General features: G+C 26.6%; 1 protein-coding gene across 3 annotated transcripts; it reads left to right on the top strand.

Annotated features, from left to right (window-relative positions):
• The first annotated feature begins 3,287 nt into the window (after positions 1-3,287).
• Positions 3,288-21,409, top strand: LOC132929827 (matrix metalloproteinase-16). 3 transcript variants are annotated; one of them, XM_060995420.1, is made up of 11 exons: positions 3,288-3,744; positions 4,501-4,630; positions 6,270-6,377; positions 10,152-10,303; positions 10,589-10,742; positions 11,860-12,008; positions 12,094-12,283; positions 12,367-12,645; positions 14,696-14,877; positions 14,976-15,165; positions 20,417-21,409. In XM_060995420.1, the coding sequence occupies exons 1-11, from the start codon at positions 3,643-3,645 to the stop codon at positions 20,530-20,532; spliced, it is 1,752 nt and encodes a 583-aa protein (XP_060851403.1). In that variant the 5' UTR covers positions 3,288-3,642; the 3' UTR covers positions 20,533-21,409. The 3 variants fall into 3 exon arrangements, with proteins under 3 accessions (XP_060851403.1, XP_060851412.1, XP_060851420.1); XM_060995429.1 differs by lacking the exon at positions 20,417-21,409 and adding an exon at positions 16,585-17,240; XM_060995437.1 differs by lacking the exon at positions 20,417-21,409 and adding an exon at positions 16,411-17,240.
• Positions 21,410-21,697: the final 288 nt, after the last annotated feature.

Genomic DNA, 21,697 nt, shown 5'->3' with positions numbered 1-21,697 from the left:
TGTAGAAAAAATGTAATTAAAAAGATTAAGTCATACTTTTACATTTGCTTGCGTGGATATAGAATTTTAAGTCTTTTATTTATTTTTATAACTGTATTATCTTTTGTAATATTCTATGATAAAAATATATTAATAACATTTAATTTTATATAATTTATGTCTGTAAAGAGTTTATTATGAACTGATGGTTTTGAAATTTTGAATACATAAGTTATAACTTATAACTCAAAAGTAATATTAAACTGCATAAGGCATGTAGTACACAGTTTGATAACGCTAAGTAGTTAAAATTATATTTATAAATACTTTATAGGTTTACGTATGAAGTTATTTTATTTAGTCTACCAATAATGTAAGTAGTGGTTTTTACAAAAGGTTTACTTTGTATATGTAATATACAAATAATATACAAAGGTTATATCATTATTTAACAATGAATAATGTGCCTTTAAGTATTGGTTTTTTCAACTATAAAAACTCATTTACACTTTTTCTGAAAATTTTGGTATTATTAAGTTAACACTTATTGACTATTGAGCAAAATTTAATACAAGAAATATCTCTTTAAAAATTAAATGTTTTTAAATAATGTTATCATTGATATTGTAATAATTGTAATTAAATTGACAGGTATATAGGTAATAATTAGTATTACTTAATATTAAAATCCATAGTTATGACTTTTAATAACTTAATTTTATAACATGGGTATTCAATTTCAAAAAATATGATTTCGATACATTTTTATAAGGTTACGTTCTAATAATATTATTTTTAATAGTTTAAGATAATATACACGGAAAAATTTGGTTGGAATATTAAATAGTTATTGATTTTTTTTTGCTAGGTAACAGTGGCTCTAGATTTTTCGATATGCAGATGAGGAGTAATTCAAGGAGAAATTTTTTCTTTGACTAAATTATGAACATAATTTATACATATCACTAATTTTCTTTTTATCTATCCGTTTTTTACAAACTTGTTTATTAGTATAATAATACAGTCTAATATAATACGGAGTTTGTATTGATTTTAACCTTTTAGAGTTATCAGTTATTAATCGATTATAGTTGGGTTTTATTCTAGATTTCATTCTTAGGAATCGGTTTATATAAAAATAAAATAAATAGGTAAATTTTTATGCAATATGTTATTATATCTGCAGAATACAAAATACATATATGTAAACTATAGATTTTCAAAAATTAACAAGTAAATCGATTTTGTTAAAAAACTTTAAGAGGTTTGATGACAATTGTAGGTAAGGAATTTTACATTTTGATTACCGATAGTCTTATGTTTGAAATGTGTTGAAAGTATCACAAAATTGTATCTGAAGTCTAATAGTGTTTTTCTGATGCCCTGAAAGGCTGATGAATAATTTATTCGAATCGATCTTTTCTTGCCCAAAAAATTATCAATGATATCACTGACACAGTGTACTTATTGTAGCTCATATTTTGGAGACTCACGAGATTTATAGAAATCAGCTGATTACCACTCTTAAAAATTCGTGTGGGAGGGGGGTAAGTAGTAGTAATGTTGGGTATGCTGGAGTGTATAAGTATCGGTGGAAAAAATGTCTCGTGTTGTGTTTTTCAACCTAATATAATATGTATAAAGAAGAAAATTATTTTGGAAAATGACTAAATGATTTTCTAGCAGAATTACGTCAACCATCTACATATGAGTAATTAGCAGACATATAGTTCATTATTGGGATGTATCAAAAATCATGTGAAATGAAATTCCAAGCTACTGGCATGCGTAGAGATTTCATAAAATAAAATCGAATGGTACATATTTCTAATTATTGCACGTGTCTTGCTAATTTTGTTTAATTTATAATCAATATCCGGCGAGTAATTAAGCAGATCACTGTTTATATTAGTGGCTAAACCATGCTACAACAAACTATACAATTCATATGGGTCATTAGAAAAAAACGTATTCTTTATAACAGCCTTTTGAATATAGTTAAGGAGTCTGTAGATATTAATGCTGATATGAGATTTAAAAAGGCTTATTGAAAATTGTTATGATATCATTCGTTTATACTATACGACATACATGATATTACGAAACATGAAATATGTGTATAGAATATTGACGTATTACGTATAGTAAGTATTTAGAAATTCTAGAATGTATTAGATTTAGATCAAATTAAAAAAATATATATGTAATAGTTTTTATGCACAAGCAAGTATGAATTTAGACATATACAATTTTTAAAGTAGTTGACAATAATATTCGTAGGACCTAGACCACCAAAATGCAAGTTAATTTATCAAGGAAAATTGTTAAGAATACCTTTCAAAAAGATAGAAACACTTATAAATATGATATCGAAATGTATCATAATGAAATACTATTATTATTATTTAGAACAATGATTAATGACATGGTTGTTTTATAATATGAATAGCAAAACAGTCTTTTGTGTCTGAAAAGAAATGATTATTTATCAGTGTTTAAAAAAATAGACGTCGCTAGAATAAACGAGCTAATTTCCACTAGACAGTATATCATGACTAAGGTTTTAGTTTAACATTTTTATTTTCCTTTTAAACATTTAAACGACTCATGTATAACATACAAAAGGATATGAAGTATAATTGACGTATAATCTAAACCATATTCATAAATTGGTAGACAGAAATTTGGCATCCGGAAACAAGACAATTCGAAATAAATTCGGGAAAATTTCAAACCGAAAAAGAGTGTAAAGATAAACGGTTAAAGTATTACTAATTTTTATGAAATTATAATTCCACAGATATATAAAATAGGTTATATATCAGTTATGATATTATTATTACTTTCAACTGTTAAGTTTACCAATAATAATATTTTATATTATTAATAATCGTTATTAAGCGCGCCTATTTTAAATTGCCAAAAAATAAATTTCAATTTCTGCAAAAAGAAAGTTTTTTTTAATTTTTTTTTTTACAAAACCAAAACATTGAGCAGGTACAATCCAATACCAAACGTGCACATACCTGCAGCCGACGTACTCGATGAAAAAAACGTCATAACAAAATCCATTTAACAATACTGTTCTAATTATAATTGTTGAAATCGTCACGGGAAAAATCACATTCGTATAATACGTAGAGGAACATATGCGGTATTATACAGGTATGGCAGCCAGGCAGGTACCTATGCCCGACCAGCCGATCGCCCTACCGCCCGCCAGTCATCCCGCAGTACAACGTGTACAATGCTATAACGCGTTTTGCCCAGTGGTGTGGGAGACCGATATAATAGGCAGCCGACTGCGTGAATCGGCTTCAGAATCGTGACGAACCTCGCAGGCACTCGGGGATCGCCCGTCGTTTTCTTGGTTTTTATGTTTATAAAAATTGTTTTATTGACGCGCGTCCCACACATACGAAAACTAGCACGTGAACCGTGATTTTTTTTTCGTTCCCGAGATCGATCGTTTCGACGTGCAGAAATTATTTGCCAGTCGAATCGAGCGTACATGTATAGAGGTTAACAACACGATACCGCATAATATTGTTATCGTATTCAAGCGCAAATCGAAAATTTCGCGAAAATTCCAATAGCAAAGAAGTTCGCGAAAACGTTCGCACGCACGAAACTGTATAACTTTTACGCGGCGCTACACGCATCATGACGACCTGCAAATCTTGTTTCGCGTTGATGAGCTCACTAGTCCTGTTATCCTGCGCGCTGCGATATGCGGTCGCAGTTCAGACGGACGCACAAGCAATGGTCAGTATGGCAATATTAATTTTGTTTCTGTGTATGTAAATCAGGTAATACAGGTACAACGGGCCGAGAAACCTGTTACAAAAGTTCATCGATGTCGACGTTGCTTTTTAATTTTTTCCAAATTCATAACCAATATTAAAATGCTTCTAAACGGTCCTATTGATTTTAGAACACGCGTAACAATGTTTTCAAATGTTATAGAACACGCCAATACTTCTTCGATAAACATACAGTATATGTAAATAACAATTTAATTTATACCTACGTGTGTAAAATAATTATTTTTATATTATAAAAATAAACACGTAAGACCAGTTTTAAGGTCAATTATTATTTTTATTATTTTTTATTTTTAAATTTATTATAGCTCGATAATGAAATTTTTTTAAAAAATAAACTAATAATAAAATAAAATGGAATTAATTTACAACATTAAATAAGAAAATATTTATTTAGCATAAAAATAATATGTTATTCAAATTTCATTTTTACTAGTCTATTACGCTTTATATATAAGTACCTACCTATTAAATTTATAAATATATGGGTACGTTGGTACACGTCTTTAGAGAACTCGATATTTTTAGATACGATTTTTTATCATTGTTTATTATTTTTTTTTTGAACTGGAATTGAAAATTAAATATGATCTATTTAAAGTGTATATTTTTAATTGTAGACTGTAGTCAATCTTCAAAATTAATATACCTTACTAATAAAAGTATTATAAACTCAATATTAAAAATTATTTTACAGATGTATTTATCTCAATTTGGTTACTTGAGCCCTTCGATGAAAAATCCAAATTCAGGTCATATCATGTCTGAGGAAACAATGGCTCGAGCGTTAATGGAGTTTCAATCATTCGTTGGTCTAAATCTGACAGGTAAGTGCGTCATTTTACCTGACTCATCCAAATATTATTAAAGAAACTGTTTCAATGTCAGTGAACCTAAAAAGTGAATTTACATTGCAAAATGACCATAGTACGCAAAAAATTGCCATCAAGTATTTATATTTTTTTAATTTTTTTTTACTTTGATAATATATTATATATATTTATATAATACTGTTTATTAAATGAAATAATAATTCGTAATATAATATATATACAATTACTAATGTAAATCAACGAGATCATTCAATGATTCATATCGTGATCCAAGGGCGTGAGCATGGAGATTAATGACCTTCCTTAACACACCGCTGTCATGGTGTTTTAATCGTACACCATCAAATCTATTTATTTTTTCATTAGGTATTCGTATAGTACATATAAACAAAAATGTATAAGATGATTTTTTTCCGGTAGACCTTGGGACAAAAAAAAAAAAAAAACTCGGTCAAATAAACTTGTTCGATAGGTTTTTACGCGAAACGTATATAATATTTTATTATGTATCTATGCAAAATATATAGTTGGTATTTTGTTTAATATTTTGATACTTTTGAATCATGAATGTTTCATGTTGAATTCCCAAATGAGTCACAAATATTTAATTATTTTATATTTATGAGCAATAATTGACAGCCATATTAAAACATTTGTATTAATATTATATAATATTTGTGTGTAATACTAACTATTAAATATTGAATAACTAATAAAAATGATATGCTAATGAAAATAAATTGCTTTAATAATACATTTCAAATCTATAGTTAATCATAACGGACATATTTTTTCGTTCAACGTATTTATTTTGTATTTTAGAAAATTAATGTTATAATATAAGTCAAATTTAAATTTAAAATATTAAACATTAGGTGTTCATTTAGAGATATTTGATTAAATATTCACTAAGTTTGATGATTATTCGACTAAACTTATTTTATTTTAAAGATTGTCAAGCCTTTAGGCTTATAATGAAAAATATGTTTAATGCATTTTTATTAACTGTGATTAATATAAAAGACATTTTCTATAATATTCTAAAATTGTTCTTCATTCAATTTATTTAGTTATGGTCCAAAACTGAAGTGTAATGAATTTATTATTTATATCATGTTATATGCATTTGTATATTTTGTTATGATAAAAAAGATGAATTTTTAACTTCATATATATATGTGTCTCTAACCAAATAGGAGAAAATATGACAATAATATAGCCCAATAATAAATGCTTAAATTTATCTGAAACAGACGATTAAATCATGTGTTAGCTGATGTCTATAACTTAGTATACTATACAGTGAAAATAATATTAATAATAATAAAAAAAATATAATTAACAAGAAACACACTCTTATTTTCATACATTTTTTGAAAATAAATTTAGAGTGTATTGTAATATGTACTATGTGTCTATATAGCTCTTAAATTCAAAAATATTAAAAATAATATTTAATGTTAAAATTACATAACTAAACCGATATAAAATCGTATTTATTATTGTATATATGATTGATATTTCCTTATGTCAATTATGTATGACGTATTCGTACCATTTGAATATTAATTATAGGTCGACACATGAGTTTTTAGTTATTTATTAATCAATCACGTTGTTTTTATTTTTGAAGGTCATTTGGATGACGAAACGCTACACTATATGAGTATGCCTAGATGTGGTGTCCGAGACAAAGTGGGATTTGCCACAGACTCCAGGTCTAGAAGATATGCTCTACAAGGTAAATATGAAATTTAGTACATATTAACTTTATTTTTATTATATTAATAACTTAATCAATAGGAAACCATATTTAGTTTAGGATGAATAGACAAAATTTTCATTTTGAAAAATATTAAAAAATAAACTGAAGAGAAATAGGTACTTCATCATTTATGCATCGACGTTGTATATTAAATGTATACAGTTCGTTATTTTTTCAATCATTTAAAATCATAACAGAAATAATAAGGAAAAAATAAAAAATGTATTTGATTTATGAAAGTTATAATCTACCAATGAATTAAAAATGTAATTATTCATTAAAAATATTAGTGAGCAAAGGTTTAAAAATGCTTACTCTTTTTATATTATTTTTATTCATTCAACCAAACACAATAAAGTACGTACGTTTGCGTAACATAATATTCCATCGACAATTTCAAAATTGTTGTAGCCTTGATTTTCTATTTTCCGATTGAAATTTTATTTAGTGTTCAAATTCAAATTCAAATACATTTATTATGTGTTTATATATTTAACATAATTATATTAAATTGTTCAGTTGGTTTATATATACGTGATATTGAAATATAAAAATTGTTTTACCAATTATTATATTTTCAACTATACGAATATTATTGTATTTAATGTGAAATGGGTTTTTGAATTTAATTTAAAAAACTAGCTAAAGCAAAATTAGAAATATTTTTCATAATTGATTCAAATAATTGGAATATTATTAATATTGATATTTTTATTTTAGTATTGTTATTATTCTTAAGTTACCTATACTCGTATTATTATTTATTTGTTTAGAATCAACCAAGTGTAGGAATTGAAATCAAAAATAAATGCCTGGTTCAAAACCAATTTTCTTTAGAAAAAAAAATCTAATAAAAACCATAAATTTTATATGTGATTTTATTTTTATACTATTTTTTTTTTACACACTACAAAGCGATTAAGTTTAAAATGGAAACAAAGTAGAGCATAAAAAAAATACAAAAAAAATAAATAATAATTTTATTTGGGATGTCGATTTAGGTGTTTTATATTATCTTAAGCAATACTTTAAACTGATATAAAAATACATGATAATATTGAAATATACTCGCACACACACACGCACACACACACACACACATATATATATATATATATATATATATTGTATGATGTATTTAAAATAAAATATATTTCAAGTTATTCTGAAATAACGAAACAATAACAATTACGATCAAGTACGAAATATTCAGCTTCTGTATTCAACACGGTATTCGGTTTTTGTGCCAATAATGTTATTTTGCAACAGGTATTCTGCATGAGTTCCATCACAATATTATGCGTGTACCGTATCTATTATTTTGACGTGAAATACTTGATTGAAAATATTGTTTCGATGACATCACATATACAAATTTCCGCATATTTTTTTCTACAATAGAAAAATAAATAATTGCACTTAGTCATAGACTGTGATAATAATACATATACACGCGTTGTAATTGTTATTGGTGGTAAAAAAGATCTCTCCCTCCACGCGCGCACGCACGCATACGCACGCACACACACACACACACACACACACACACACACACACACACACACACAGACATACACGAGTATTTCTTAAACGCTGTGGTCCATATTACCTGTTCTTTTATAATGCGTACGCGTTAAATCTCTTTTACGCTATTTTGTCAAGTTCAATGCGACCAATTTTCCACTTGTCTTGTCGGTCCTGGACAAAGGACGTACACATTCATCATATAATATATAATATATATATATATATATATATATGTATGTATGTATACTACGCGGAGATAACGTAATATTGCAATATATATTTATAAATTTATACGTGTGTGAGTGTGTGCATGTGTGTAAACCGTCCCTCAAATCTGGTACTGACTTATTCAATGTGTATTCTGGGTCACATTTTATCGTATGTATACCTATTAGAAAATTCTTATATAATGTCTGTAGTTAAATAATAACTCAGGCAATTGCAGTATAATATATATATATATAATATCATTGTACAATAATAATAAAAAAAAAATTAATTTATTGTAGAATTCGATTTAAATAGTAAACTGTTGCCGTTAATCGTTGGGTATATTTATACGAGAATAGATATTATGTCGACCGTATTCCGGATAAATGTGGATTCTTATTGTATCCAACAAAAGATAACAGTCTTAATTAAAAATTCTCCAATTATCTAATAAGTACGAGTGATATATTAACACAGTTGCTGTGTATGCATAGAAAGACGTATATTATTATGTAAATTGTTTGTATGTACCTACCTATTATAGTTCTATCGAAATTAGCCCTTTTGCATCAAATTATATAACTCGGATGTTTGAATATCCGGTCCAATCAAACATCATTATTGTCAAGTATCCTCTGGCCAAAACTGAAACAACAATAAAATAATTGTTTTGCACGCATGCCATTGTAACTTTCCTGGGTAATAATATCATTGTTTAGAATACGTTTATGACTAAAATGACCCCGAATAACATTTACAATATTTTTGTTATATTCAATAAATAAATTAATATAAAAGGTAACACTAAAATATGTATTAAATGTATACAACAATTGAACACATTTAATATTTTGATTTAAAAAATATATTTACCATCATAAAAATTGTATTATATTTCATAATATAAATCGAATTAAATTTAATAAAATTACAATATTCACTGTTCATAATTAATGAAGGTATTTCTTTGTTTTTACATTTTACGTAAGTTGTTAATTGTTTTACTTTTTATAATGATAAAAAAAGTAAATGGTTTTTCTTGTCTTGATTATATATACATTAATTTGTTTATTTTCTGAATATTTTGTCGATTAATGTTATTATTTTAAAATTATATATTAAAACAACAATGATTGTTAATATATGATATATTGTAGGTACCTACTTAACATCCTAATATTATTTAGTCGAAGATACAAGAACATGTTTATAAAAACCTAATATATAATTTGTATAACAATCAGTATATTATTATATTATTTTTTAACGAATAATATTAATATATTACCAGTACTTATATTATTATCAATTAAATAAAAACTTCGTTTAAATTATTTTATTTTTAACGGCCTTCTTTAGACTAAATAAAAATAAGTAAATAAACAAACAAAATATAAAAAACAATACAATTGTTACATATTTCGTCATGAACGTCTATTGATATTTTTTCCTATCGTCTTACACGTATGCAATTATCGTGTAATGCCATGACCAATTGAATTTTGATTTTTGTGTATAAGGCTAAAAAAATGATTTAAACGATATTGAACATTTTTACGCTTGTATGAGTATACATTGAAATGAAACGAATTTCCGTAAAAAATCCGACAGATTTGCCGTACTTATGTCCTACGTGTATATATTTCTCACTATGATGATAATGATAATAATAATAATATCAACAACAACAATAATAATAACAATAATGTAATGTGTTGTTTTAAAAATGCTAAACGTGCACGTTGAACAATATAAATAATGTAGGACTCGGAAACACTAGTAGGATCAAGGAAATGAGACAATATTATATTTGTCACACAAGAACTGTTGGTTGTATAAACTGTGCTTATGATAATTATGCATATTTCGACCTAGCCGATTAATCTCCTCTAATTATTCGACGCTGTGTGTCATACACAAATGTATTTATATTATATACACATTACACATGTTGTATAATATATTATTCATAATATCCATAATATTATGTATAATGTATATATATATTTATAGGTAGCCGATGGAGGGTGAAAGATTTGACGTATAAAATATCCAAGTATCCTAAACTGCTGGGTAAGTCGGAAACGGACTCGGAAATCCGGAAAGCATTCGACGTATGGTCTGAAGTTACACCGTTGACGTTTACTCACAAAAAGTCCGGACAAGTAAGTTTGGAATATATTATAATACATTAATATGTCACTGTTTCGAAATGATTAATTTATAATATAAACTAAATTTGATGTGTATTTTAATTTTAAAAATAAATTTCAATAAGTTAACAAATAGACCAATATTTATATTGTTTCATAAATTATCTATTGATCACGTATTTAATTATAATTTGGTTTATTATGTGCCGAATAATGATGAAAACTTAATTCTAATTTTTTGATAATGTTGTTGTATAATATTGAAATTTAATAGTTTTTTAAAAACTGTAAAAATAGGTACACATTGAAATCAGATTTGAAAAAGGCGAACACGGCGATGGGGATCCATTCGACGGTCCAGGTGGAACTTTAGCACATGCTTTCTTTCCAGTGTACGGTGGTGATGCTCATTTTGATGATTCAGAAAAATGGTCAATAGGTTCATTTAAAGGTTAGATTGTTATTTTAGTTCGACTGTTTTAAAATTATATTATTTAGTTTATCATAAATAATTTATAGTTATAATATTTAATATTCTATATAAATAAACAAAAAAGAAATTTATTTCCAAAATATGTAACTTATGGTCGTTAGTATTTGATATAAATAATAAAGAGTTAGAAACTTATTTAATTATCTAGCGATGATAATCCAAACGTAATTTTATGTATTGGTGGAATACACATTCCACCAATCTAATACTTTCTTAAAATATGAAAATTATTAATTATTAATTATAACCTAACCTATAAATATATAAGTTATTATTATTATTTTTATAGTTATTTTACAGTCAAATGTTATAATGCATAAACACTTTTTATTTCTTCGAAATGTGATTTTAATAATTTGATTTTGAAATTTACCGATAATTTCATTATTATTCACAGTGTTTTAATACGACTAAACATATAAAAAATCACTCGTGTGTGGTGCGTCAATATACAATTTAAAATTGACTAGTGAATAGTGATGAGGGCATGTAAAGTTTCTGGTATATTATTATTAATTACTAAAATGTAATTATTCCTAAAATTCTTGTAAAAAAAAAAAAAAACCAATACTGTAAAATAAATGGCTTTCCTTCTTCACTTTGAATATAACTATTTTACTTTTAAAAATTACCTTTGAAAGCTTTTTGTTTTAACTAAAGATCTTTGTAAAGTGATACAGCTTTTGAAACATTTTTAAAAGAATATTTTCAAAGTTAAAAATGGTCTTAATTAAAAAAAAAAATAGATGAATGAAGATTTTTATAAAGTATTGAAACGTTGAATTGTATAATAGACGGATAGTAAGGTTGACAACCATTGTTGACAACACAGGTTGATTAAAAATGAAATATAAAATTTTTTCTGTAACCAATGTAAATTAAAATATGAAAAAAAATGCCTAATTTGTTTTTTATTTAGTACACAATTATTATTATTATAATATTATAATTTCGATATTTACACTTTTATAATATATTTGAAAAATTAGTTGTATGAAAAAAGATTATAAAATTACTCAATATACAGGTATTGCAGATGGTGACGTACTAACATTCATGTGTATTTTTTTTATAGGTACTAATTTGTTCCAAGTAGCAGCTCATGAATTTGGTCACTCGTTAGGATTATCTCACTCGGATGTCCGGTCCGCATTAATGGCACCGTTCTATAGAGGTTATAATCCGTCATTTAATTTGGATAGCGATGACGTAGAAGCCATTCAGGTTGAACATCAAAATAATTACCTATAATAGTACACTAAACTGGACGAGACATGAACAACACATTTAAATTTTTCCACTTTTCTAGGCTCTGTACGGTGCTAACACCTCGGCAGAAGGATCAGACAACGACGACGACAGTACTAGCCAAGGATCGGGTAAAAAGACAACAACGCAAGAACCGCCGGGCACAGAGGGCAGCGACGCTGAATTATGCACAGACACTAAAGTGAACGCTTTGTTCAATTCGGCCGCCGGTGAAACGTTTGTGTTTAAAGGTACAGTTTGCCGTCGGTCGTCGAGTGTTTCTTTATTTTGTACGGTATTATAAAATAATGAAAAAACTGCGTTCTCTGTATAGGTGATTATTATTGGAAGTTGACTGACGACGGACTCGCTCAAGGATTTCCCAAGCCTATCGCAGGCACGTGGTCTGGCCTTCCAGGCAGCATAGACGCTGCATTTACGTATAAAAACGGTAAAACTTATTTCTTCAAAGGCACAAAGTATTGGAAGTACACTGACACCACAATGGATGACGGGTATCCAAAAGACATAGCCGAAGGCTTTGCCGGTATCCCGGATAATGTTGACGCCGCTCTAGTTTGGAGCGGGAACGGAAAGATTTACTTTTTCAAAGGTTAGTTTTGTGTAACACGGATATATTATATCGTTTCATCCTCTTGCATTCGTCTGATAAAAACGAATTTAAATTTTAAATACCAAAGACATTTTACTAATAATACAATGTTACTTAATATTATGTGTTTCATAACTAACCCGTTTACGTTATCTTAACTAAGCAACGACAACTAAGTTTTTTTAAACTTAATATTTGAACTTTCTTCTATTGGATGGTAAGTAGTTACTTAACACATTTATAACACAAAAAGCAATCAGCACAAAATAACAATATTATACTATATTTATTGAGCTTGAACAATACATATACTTATACCGTATACTATACTTAAGTAGGTAAATTATTTTATAAGACTAGTAATGTTTTCGCTTATTATACTTGGATACGTTAGCAACAAAAATAACCAACTTGAATTCATGTAATTATTTGTTTTTTTAAGATTTTTTAGTACAATTTGAAACAAATACTATAACTTGAATAATAATTCAATTTAATTTTTTTAAAACTTTATATTATTGCTATCAAAAATATTATACTTAAACTATTTGTCTTGACCATACATTCTAATTTACTTAGAGGCAGATTGTAAACTGAGTAGTTCATACACGTTTAATTACATGTAATGATTTTTAACCTAAGAAATAGTTAACAATCTACGTTAATTTAATATTTTTAACTTTTATAAATTCAAATTCTGAGCGAAGAGAAAATTGAGAAATGTTTTTTTTATCCGACCTTTCGTTGTGAAGCGAAATTTGTAAAATTTGCTTTAATCTTAATTATTGAAGATAGCTCTAATAGCACCGCATTTCAAATATCTCCAACTACTTATCTGTTGCACCCAATATACAGCTAGGTGTCATAGACAATAGTTCTGCACAATCTTTGTATATGCTTTCATGAATTTGTTCATACAGTATTTATTATTTCTATTATTTCTAAGGTATATATGACGATTTGAACTTTTTCAGTTTCTACTCTATCTATAAATGTATCTGTAAATGTCAGATACTGCTGAATAATAGTTTCTACAAATAATGACCTGGGAGTTTCATTTTATTTAGGTTCAATAGTTTCATGCTATATTGTTTTATTATTTATTTCATTTTGTGTAGTAGAATCTGTAAATTGTTATTTTTTATTAGAAAATTAATGTTTTGTTCTTCTATATATTTCAATATCTGTTCATATTTTTTCTTTAATTCTTTATAAAAAATGTGTTTTCGAATAAAAAAATTATATTTATACCTTGAATATAATATAAACCTTATTATGTTATTATTGATTCAAGTTATATGCGACATTTTCCGTAAAATTATTATAACTTAGTGAATTACGAAAATAATAATAATAGTACTATGAATATAATATAACATAAACTATCCTTAGTAATAGACGGTGATTCATCAGTCTTCTTCGCTTAGAATTGTTTATCGTATTTCTGCAATGTTTTATGAAAATTGAATACATCCATTAATATAACCTATTCGCTGACGAAGTAAATTCTAATCTACTATACATCTGATCGAGTTCCCTGGTTTTTAATTTAATTTTGTATTCAAATAATTAAGAGTTTGTCTAAGTTATTGTTGTTATTATGAAATCAATACAAGTAGGTATTTACTATATTACGTCTTATTTAGTACTATTTTAACACGTTCGAATAAGAAACCAATTATTTACATGAATTTTTATCTATTTTATTTATCAACTTGCATTTCTATTTTACTCTTAAAGTTTATTACTTTTTAGATAACTATATTAATTATATGAAAGTATTTTTTTTTGAATTATGTTTTATTCTCACGCACTTTTTCAAGTTTAAAAACTAATCGATATCAACTTCTGACTATGATTAATTAGGAGTATAATAATTTGTATTTATATTTCCTTAATATACTCAACTTTGAAATCGCTCATAAATCAAAAAAAAAACATTACTTAGGTATTACAAGTTTAACAATACAATTAAAATACAAATAAAAAAATCAACCCATTAGTTGTTTATTATATAATAATATAATATACTAATTATTATTTATTTTAGGCTCAAAGTTTTGGAAATTCGACCCAATGCAAAAACCTCCTGTAAAGAGCACGTATCCGAAACCTATTAGCAATTGGGACGGTATACCAGATAACATAGACGCAGTTTTGCATTACACGAATGGCTATACATATTTCTTCAAAGACGAGAACTATTACAGATTCAACGACAGGACATTTGCAGTCAGTATAATATGATATTATTATTTTTAAACATCAACGTCAACAAATTATCAAAGTTTTCAACTTGTCTATATCAATCGTTTGTTTCAATTTCTCAGGTCGATATTGCAGACCCACCTTTCCCCCGTAATGCTGGATATTGGTGGTTTGGTTGTAGAGCTGAAAATAAGGGACATCGGCAAGAAGTGACTGCAGCGCCCAGTGTACTCAGACCGACGTGGCTGGAAGTGAGACGGGATCACAAGGGCAATCAAAACACAGACGTCGGTGATCTGATATTGGACGCAGGTGAGGCTTTTTGTTTTACGCATTATAAAAAATGGGCTGAATGGGACTTATATATTGCTATCGGTGTGTTTCTTTTTAATTTTTCTGTTATTTTTTTATTTATACCGAGTATTCGATTACCTGAACGATTAGACGTGCAAATAAAAATAAATTGTACACAAATCTGTTTTGTGTGTGTGTTGTACACGCTGTGTTTGCCGAACAGTTGAAATTAATCTAATCGATTTTTAAAAATATCTATTTGTAATCAAACACTCGGTATCGAACGCACGCTCCCTTTGCGATGCTAATCGAGCAATTAAAAATGCACTCGCATAAAGGTGCATATTTGGTGTTCGGTTAGTGCAGTTAATAGTAGGTATGTGTTGCAAACGGTGCGTTTATAATACATACGATTCGTATCGCCGTAGAAGTTATTCTAGTAAATTGTTTTGGGTGCATGGTGGTATTATGAATTTCAAAATAATGCTCCCGGTGTTTGATCAGGATCGTTGAACGCGTCAAATTTTATTGACCAATGGCAACTATTTTCACATTGTAAATATTGTTATAATGTCCCTTTTCATGGCACCGGATATATTGTAATCATTTAACGTAATCGGTTAATATATTTGCGTACTTGGGTGTCAGTTTTTTTTTCTGTGAACGGTTATTTTTTTTTTTATGGATTTGCTTATTTTTTTTTTTTACGGATACTTGTGTATCTACAATCGTATGCTGGTGCAAATGCATGGTATGGTGTTTTAATAATACAGTGTTGTGTTTTAAACAAAATTAAATGTTTATAAAATGTTTAAATTTATTTATATATTTCATATTTAATATTATACAATCATATAAACTCGCTGATTCCGACTTAATATTATAAGCGGAATGTGAATAAATGCTATAGTAATTATATAGCAAAAGTTGCACGAATTCAATGGGTGTGTATGTGTATTATATTAACACGTAAGATCGGTTATTATTTTTGCGAGTAAAACCAACCCAGAGGAACCTATACAAATGTTTTGTCGGTTTTACATATCACTTGGTTTTTCAGCATGACATTCGCGTTTCGATTTATTGCTATTTTTATGTTGTGCGAATAACTATTGTATTGTAGCTATATCATTGACGTTCGTTTATTGCACACGCTTTTACATTTTTTTTTTTTAAAAACGACTTAAAAAAGTTTATATATTTTGAATCGTAAACGATAATATTATAGACTCATCACATTGTATATTATTATATTACATGTAGCTGCATAAACAAGTTGTTCGGTGCTGAACGATTCGCTCGCATAATGGATATCGGTATGCTGGTATATGCTGGTTAGAAAAAAATCATTAGATATACCTACCGCTTTAAAAAAAAAAATTTTGTTAAATGTCCACCAACAATTTTTAAACCACCGGTATTGGATTGTGTTAACAGAAGAAGATAGTGGTCACACAAGTATTTTGAAAATGTGATACTGTGCGGGGGACCGCATCGATTTATTATATTGTTTGTTGAATGTTTTGGACACAGTGTAATACCTTACCTACACGTCAAGTGCCGAGTACAACTACTGGACCTACCGAGTTATCGACCGACTGCAACGCCACCGTGCCGGAGGCATGTTTTTGTATATATCGGTACGCCTATACAAATATGAAAAAAAAAAACAAATAATTGTTATTAGGATTCAAAAGGCCCTTGTACAGCCTTTAAATATTTATTCCGAACTTTGAATGTACGAGTTCAGCGTTGGGTCGACTTTATAAGAGACTGAATTTTACACATCGTTATATAATGTTATATGTACCTGTATTTAAGATGATATCATTATATTTAATTTTTATAGTAAATATTATTTTATTGTAATATATACATAGGTATACGTTTGTTTTGTTTGAAAATTAATATTATTCTCATTCCTTGTAGATATATTAATTTTTTTAATTATTTTGTATTTTATTTTAGTAATATTATCTCATGACACGCGAAATAATACTATGTTGCATTTATATATTTAGTACATTGTTCAACTTTTACAGTTTTTGAATGAAACTTGAAATATTGTTTGAAAATATAGAAACTGTAACTGATTTAAGTGTATTTTATTGTAAAATCATATGTTGTTTTTAAACACGCTTACGTAATTAAAAACAATGAATAATCTTAACGTCTTGAATGAGAAAAACAAGTTTACAAAATATTTGTCAATCGTCTCGTTATTAATTTTATTAGAAATGTAATTGTAATAAGTTTTTTACAATAATTAAAATATAGCAGTTTCTTGAAAAATGAATTAAAACTATGAAGACCCAGTCCTTTTATAAATATTGTTTCTGTTGTACGATTGGTGGATAAAAAATTGTATATGATTCTAAATTTAAAAAATCGGCAAAAGTTTTTCATAGGCAATATGCAAAAAAAATTTATACCGGCAAATACAATGTTGTGTTAGTATTATAAAATAAACTCGAAAGAAAGATAAACGACGATGCGTAGGAAAAAAGGCATGTGGCAATTTAATAGCTATGGTGGAGCGGAAAGATTCGAAGAACCGACGAAGACGAAGCTTAGCCGATTATACGTGTGGAGAGCCCCTTAAAAAATTGATGAAATTACAAACTATTATTCTTCTGAAAAAAAAAATTACCAAGCAATAATTTCATATTCTAAGTACGAATATTATTTTACAAGTTTTATTAAACGTTGGCTGATAAAGTGTGGCTTATTTCTAAATTATGTTATTAAATAAAATCAAAAAAAGTAAACTATTACCAATATTAAAATAATAATAATAAAAAAAATATTATAAGTTATTATAATTTACTACGCTTATTAAGTAAATAATGATTATAATATTTTTAACTATACTCAAGAATATAAAAATTATAATTAGGGATATATGGATTATGTATAAGACAATAAACTGGAATATAAACGATAAATTGTATTATTGATATGACATGCATTTTTTAAGCTGATTTATTATCGTATTTTTGTAGCATCTTCATTTGAATATTCGATAAATTTTAATTGATTATTTTAGGTATATAATGAGTTTGAATAATCGTATCTCATATAGTTAATTATGTTAGTTTTTTGTTTTATTATGTTTCACTTTTTGAACAGAAAACGCCAAATTTTGTGCTTAAATTTAATGTTTTATAACTTAAAATAATATCAGTATAGATATCGTATTTAAGCATAATATGAAAATTTTGGAATTTTTATTAGTTTTTTAAACTACGGACTTAATACTGACATATGAGAGCTCTTAGTACGAGGACATTTTACTTACTTTTTTTTATTGATTAGTATTCTGCTGTATAGGCATTAATTCAAAATGTTTTGACCATTCGTGAAATTGATGGAGAAATAATAAATAATTTCAAAAATGGATTTTCTTTTGAGCTGTTTATAATGTATACTTGTCAAATGTAAATTTCATTATTTTTAATTACTAGAAATATTCAATAGATTAGTTACAGTTATTAATAAAATGATTAGAAAATTATGTAGGAATATTATGTTTTTAATAGTGTTCATTGAAAGCAAAATAATTATAATATTTTACTTTGAATAAGTATGTAAGAAGTAGAGGTAAATTATATTAATCTTATCAATCAAAATTAATATATATATTTTAAAATATTTAAATGTTGTAATTCTATTCCAAGAAATATAATATATTATGTCGGTACTATATTTTACCGTTATATATCCGTTATGAAGATTTAGACATGCATTTAATTTTTTTTTTTTTTTTTTGAAATGTCGGTTGTTTCGCTAGTTAGTGATCTACTTTGAGATATCCATAAAAGAAGATCTTAGTAAATATGTAATATTCAATGCATTCTAAAGAATATAAAGAGTGGTTCAAAAGTAAAAAAAAAATGCAGTTACTTGTTACAATAGCTTTTTTGAAGCACCGGCTGGCGTAGAGACTCTTGACATCGAAATCTGGTTTGAGATGTCATTTTTTTTTTTTGTAGGCTTAATCATTTGACTTATTCATCCTTACTTTGAAATATTTTTTTTCTGGCAATATTATCATGTTACTAGTTCTTTCAAAATGGGTTTTCGCAAGATAATAACTTATTCTGTATTAGTAAGTCAATCTCAAGTGACTAGACTCCAAATATACTAATAAATCTGTTTTGTGACTATACGGAGTACGATATTGTTTCATCTAAACTATATGTGGCTTTACATATCATAAGAACACATAACTCAAATTTATTTAAAAAATAATATTATCCTGTTTAGGACTACACAATTTCAATTACACAAACCGTTGTGTATCTTCTACTTTCTAGCTAGTAATTTATCTTTTTAAAATAGTGGTTAAAAATAGATAATAATGATAAAAATATGTATGAAAAGTCGGACAAGCTTGACAATTTCAATGTTTTTATGACTCCAAGAAGATAATCACATTTTTTTTTTTTATAGCTTTCCGTTACAAATATCTCAACTATGGTACATACTCACAAATATTTTAGTAGTCTTTCCTAATATATTTTCTTAGTTTGCGGTAAACGTGTAAAGTACTACTAGTTCTACAACTGTTCATTCATTATTAAAACATACGATTTAAAAAAAAAATTTAAACAATGTTTTTTGCGATAATTTATGAAGTACTTAACTTAAATATTTAACATTAAACGTTCAGTTTTAAGTTTATAATTTCGTATAATGTTGAATGATATGCGTCATGAAATTCACAAGTTAGATCAAAATAATAATAGTTTAACCGATTTAAGACTATTATTTTTTATAACACCATATACTAGACTATCTAAAAGAATATTATAGCGCGTTTAGCTTAAGTTTAATTTAATTGAAAAAAAAAACTATATTTTAATTTACAATATGGATTAAATATACATTATTTGTGTAAATACATATTTAATCTATGTTTACCGTATTTTAATTTATCGTATAATTTATTTAATTGAATAAAAAATTCTTAGTAATTATTTATTTTAATTTTGAAAAAACACAAGTAGTTTGGTTCTGAATATGAATACTCCACTAGGGGGCGCATATATCAACACTACAATATCGTGGTTTTTCCGAAGAGTAGCAATCAATAAGGTCAAGTGCCTTATTAAGGGATACATTCGATAGTGGTACATAGACAAGTGTCCCTGTAAAATAATTCAAGTGACTTCCAATGTCCTTCTCATCCCACGCAAAAGGGATCATTAATTTTGTGCTATATTTTACAGATGAAAAATGCAAAAATTGTAATTTTTTTTTTTTAAAGATAACTCTAGAAAATTCAACGAGACGCAGTTGAGGTTTGCTAGAAGTAGTTCACCAAAACACACAGTCAATGCCTTGTGTATTATCTTGACCTCGTTGTGGTGGTGCATTTCCTGAAATTTAGGAACCAGATCCAGAGTTTCCGTGTTCCAGGTGTTTCAGATACTCAACCGTTCGCAATTTATAACTGTGATAAAAACCAAACTACTTACCCATTTATATGATTATTGTACCTATATTTTTCATATTTTTGTATGTTTATATTTATATTTATTTATTTATAATTTATTAAATGACCGATTCATTTGAAAAACCAACCAATTTGTTTGTAATACTTATTAAGTATGTTAAATTAATTTTTGGATTCATATCTAATAATAATTATAATATTGTAAAATAACTTGTATTGCTGCTATTTTGACTTATTAGTCTATTTCTTTTTAATTAATTTTTTTATTTGTATAGTTGCCACTCACCAATACTATTTAATATTTTATAATCATAATTAGAATATTCAATGATTTTTTTCCTATACTCCTATAACTAAGTAGCTGTCATAAATATGATTTCGAAATGATAATGTTACAGGAACATTTTAGAATATTTTAAATTATAATAACGATTCTATTTTTAAAACGTTATCATCTCCTAAAATGTCATCTGCAATATATTGTCTTTAATGTTATAATCTTATTATTATTTCATCAACATTAAATTAATTAAGTCTTCTTATTTTATGTCGTATATTCGTATTATATTATAGAAATTATTTTATATTGTACAAAAGCCAGTGAATTGATCGATAACGTGTTTATAGCAAAGTCGATTTTTATACAATATTGAATTTGCTTGTCAAGATAATATTAATTAATAATTTTAAGTCATTTTAGAATCAAAAATTGTGTAGTATGCTCTAATTGTTCGTATTTATGTATATCAATACCTAATTATTTTGTTTTTTGAAGATTAAACATATTACTTTGTATGAAAATGTTATACTGGTTGTTACTTTACATTTTCAAATGTATAAAATATCAACAATGTTTGATATAATTTTTAAGTTGAAAATTTATTATTGAACACAAATTAATTATTACTCGATAAATGTATAAATGTATAAATGTATTAATTTATTAATTTATACATAAGATTTTTAAATGAGTGTGTTTGACATTTGACAATTCATTACTCATAAATAAATTATGAGTATTTGGTGTTAATAAACACAATTTTTATTTTTTTTATCAGATAATTAATACATAATATTTTAGAATATTGAATG

Source organism: Rhopalosiphum padi, chromosome 1 (genome assembly GCF_020882245.1).
Source record: "Rhopalosiphum padi isolate XX-2018 chromosome 1, ASM2088224v1, whole genome shotgun sequence".
NCBI classification, from domain to species: domain Eukaryota; kingdom Metazoa; phylum Arthropoda; class Insecta; order Hemiptera; family Aphididae; genus Rhopalosiphum; species Rhopalosiphum padi.
Note: the sequence above shows the minus strand (reverse complement) of the source record. Positions and strands in the feature narration are given on the sequence as shown.

Bases quoted from the DNA above. Each gene is read 5' to 3' on its own strand.
- LOC132929827 (XM_060995420.1), top strand. From the start codon at position 3,643: ATGACGACCTGCAAATCTTGTTTCGCGTTGATGAGCTCACTAGTCCTG. The intron at 10,304-10,588 runs GTAAGTTTGGAA...CTGTAAAAATAG, and splicing joins CTCACAAAAAGTCCGGACAA to GTACACATTGAAATCAGATT. The intron at 12,009-12,093 runs GTTGAACATCAA...CCACTTTTCTAG, and splicing joins ATGACGTAGAAGCCATTCAG to GCTCTGTACGGTGCTAACAC.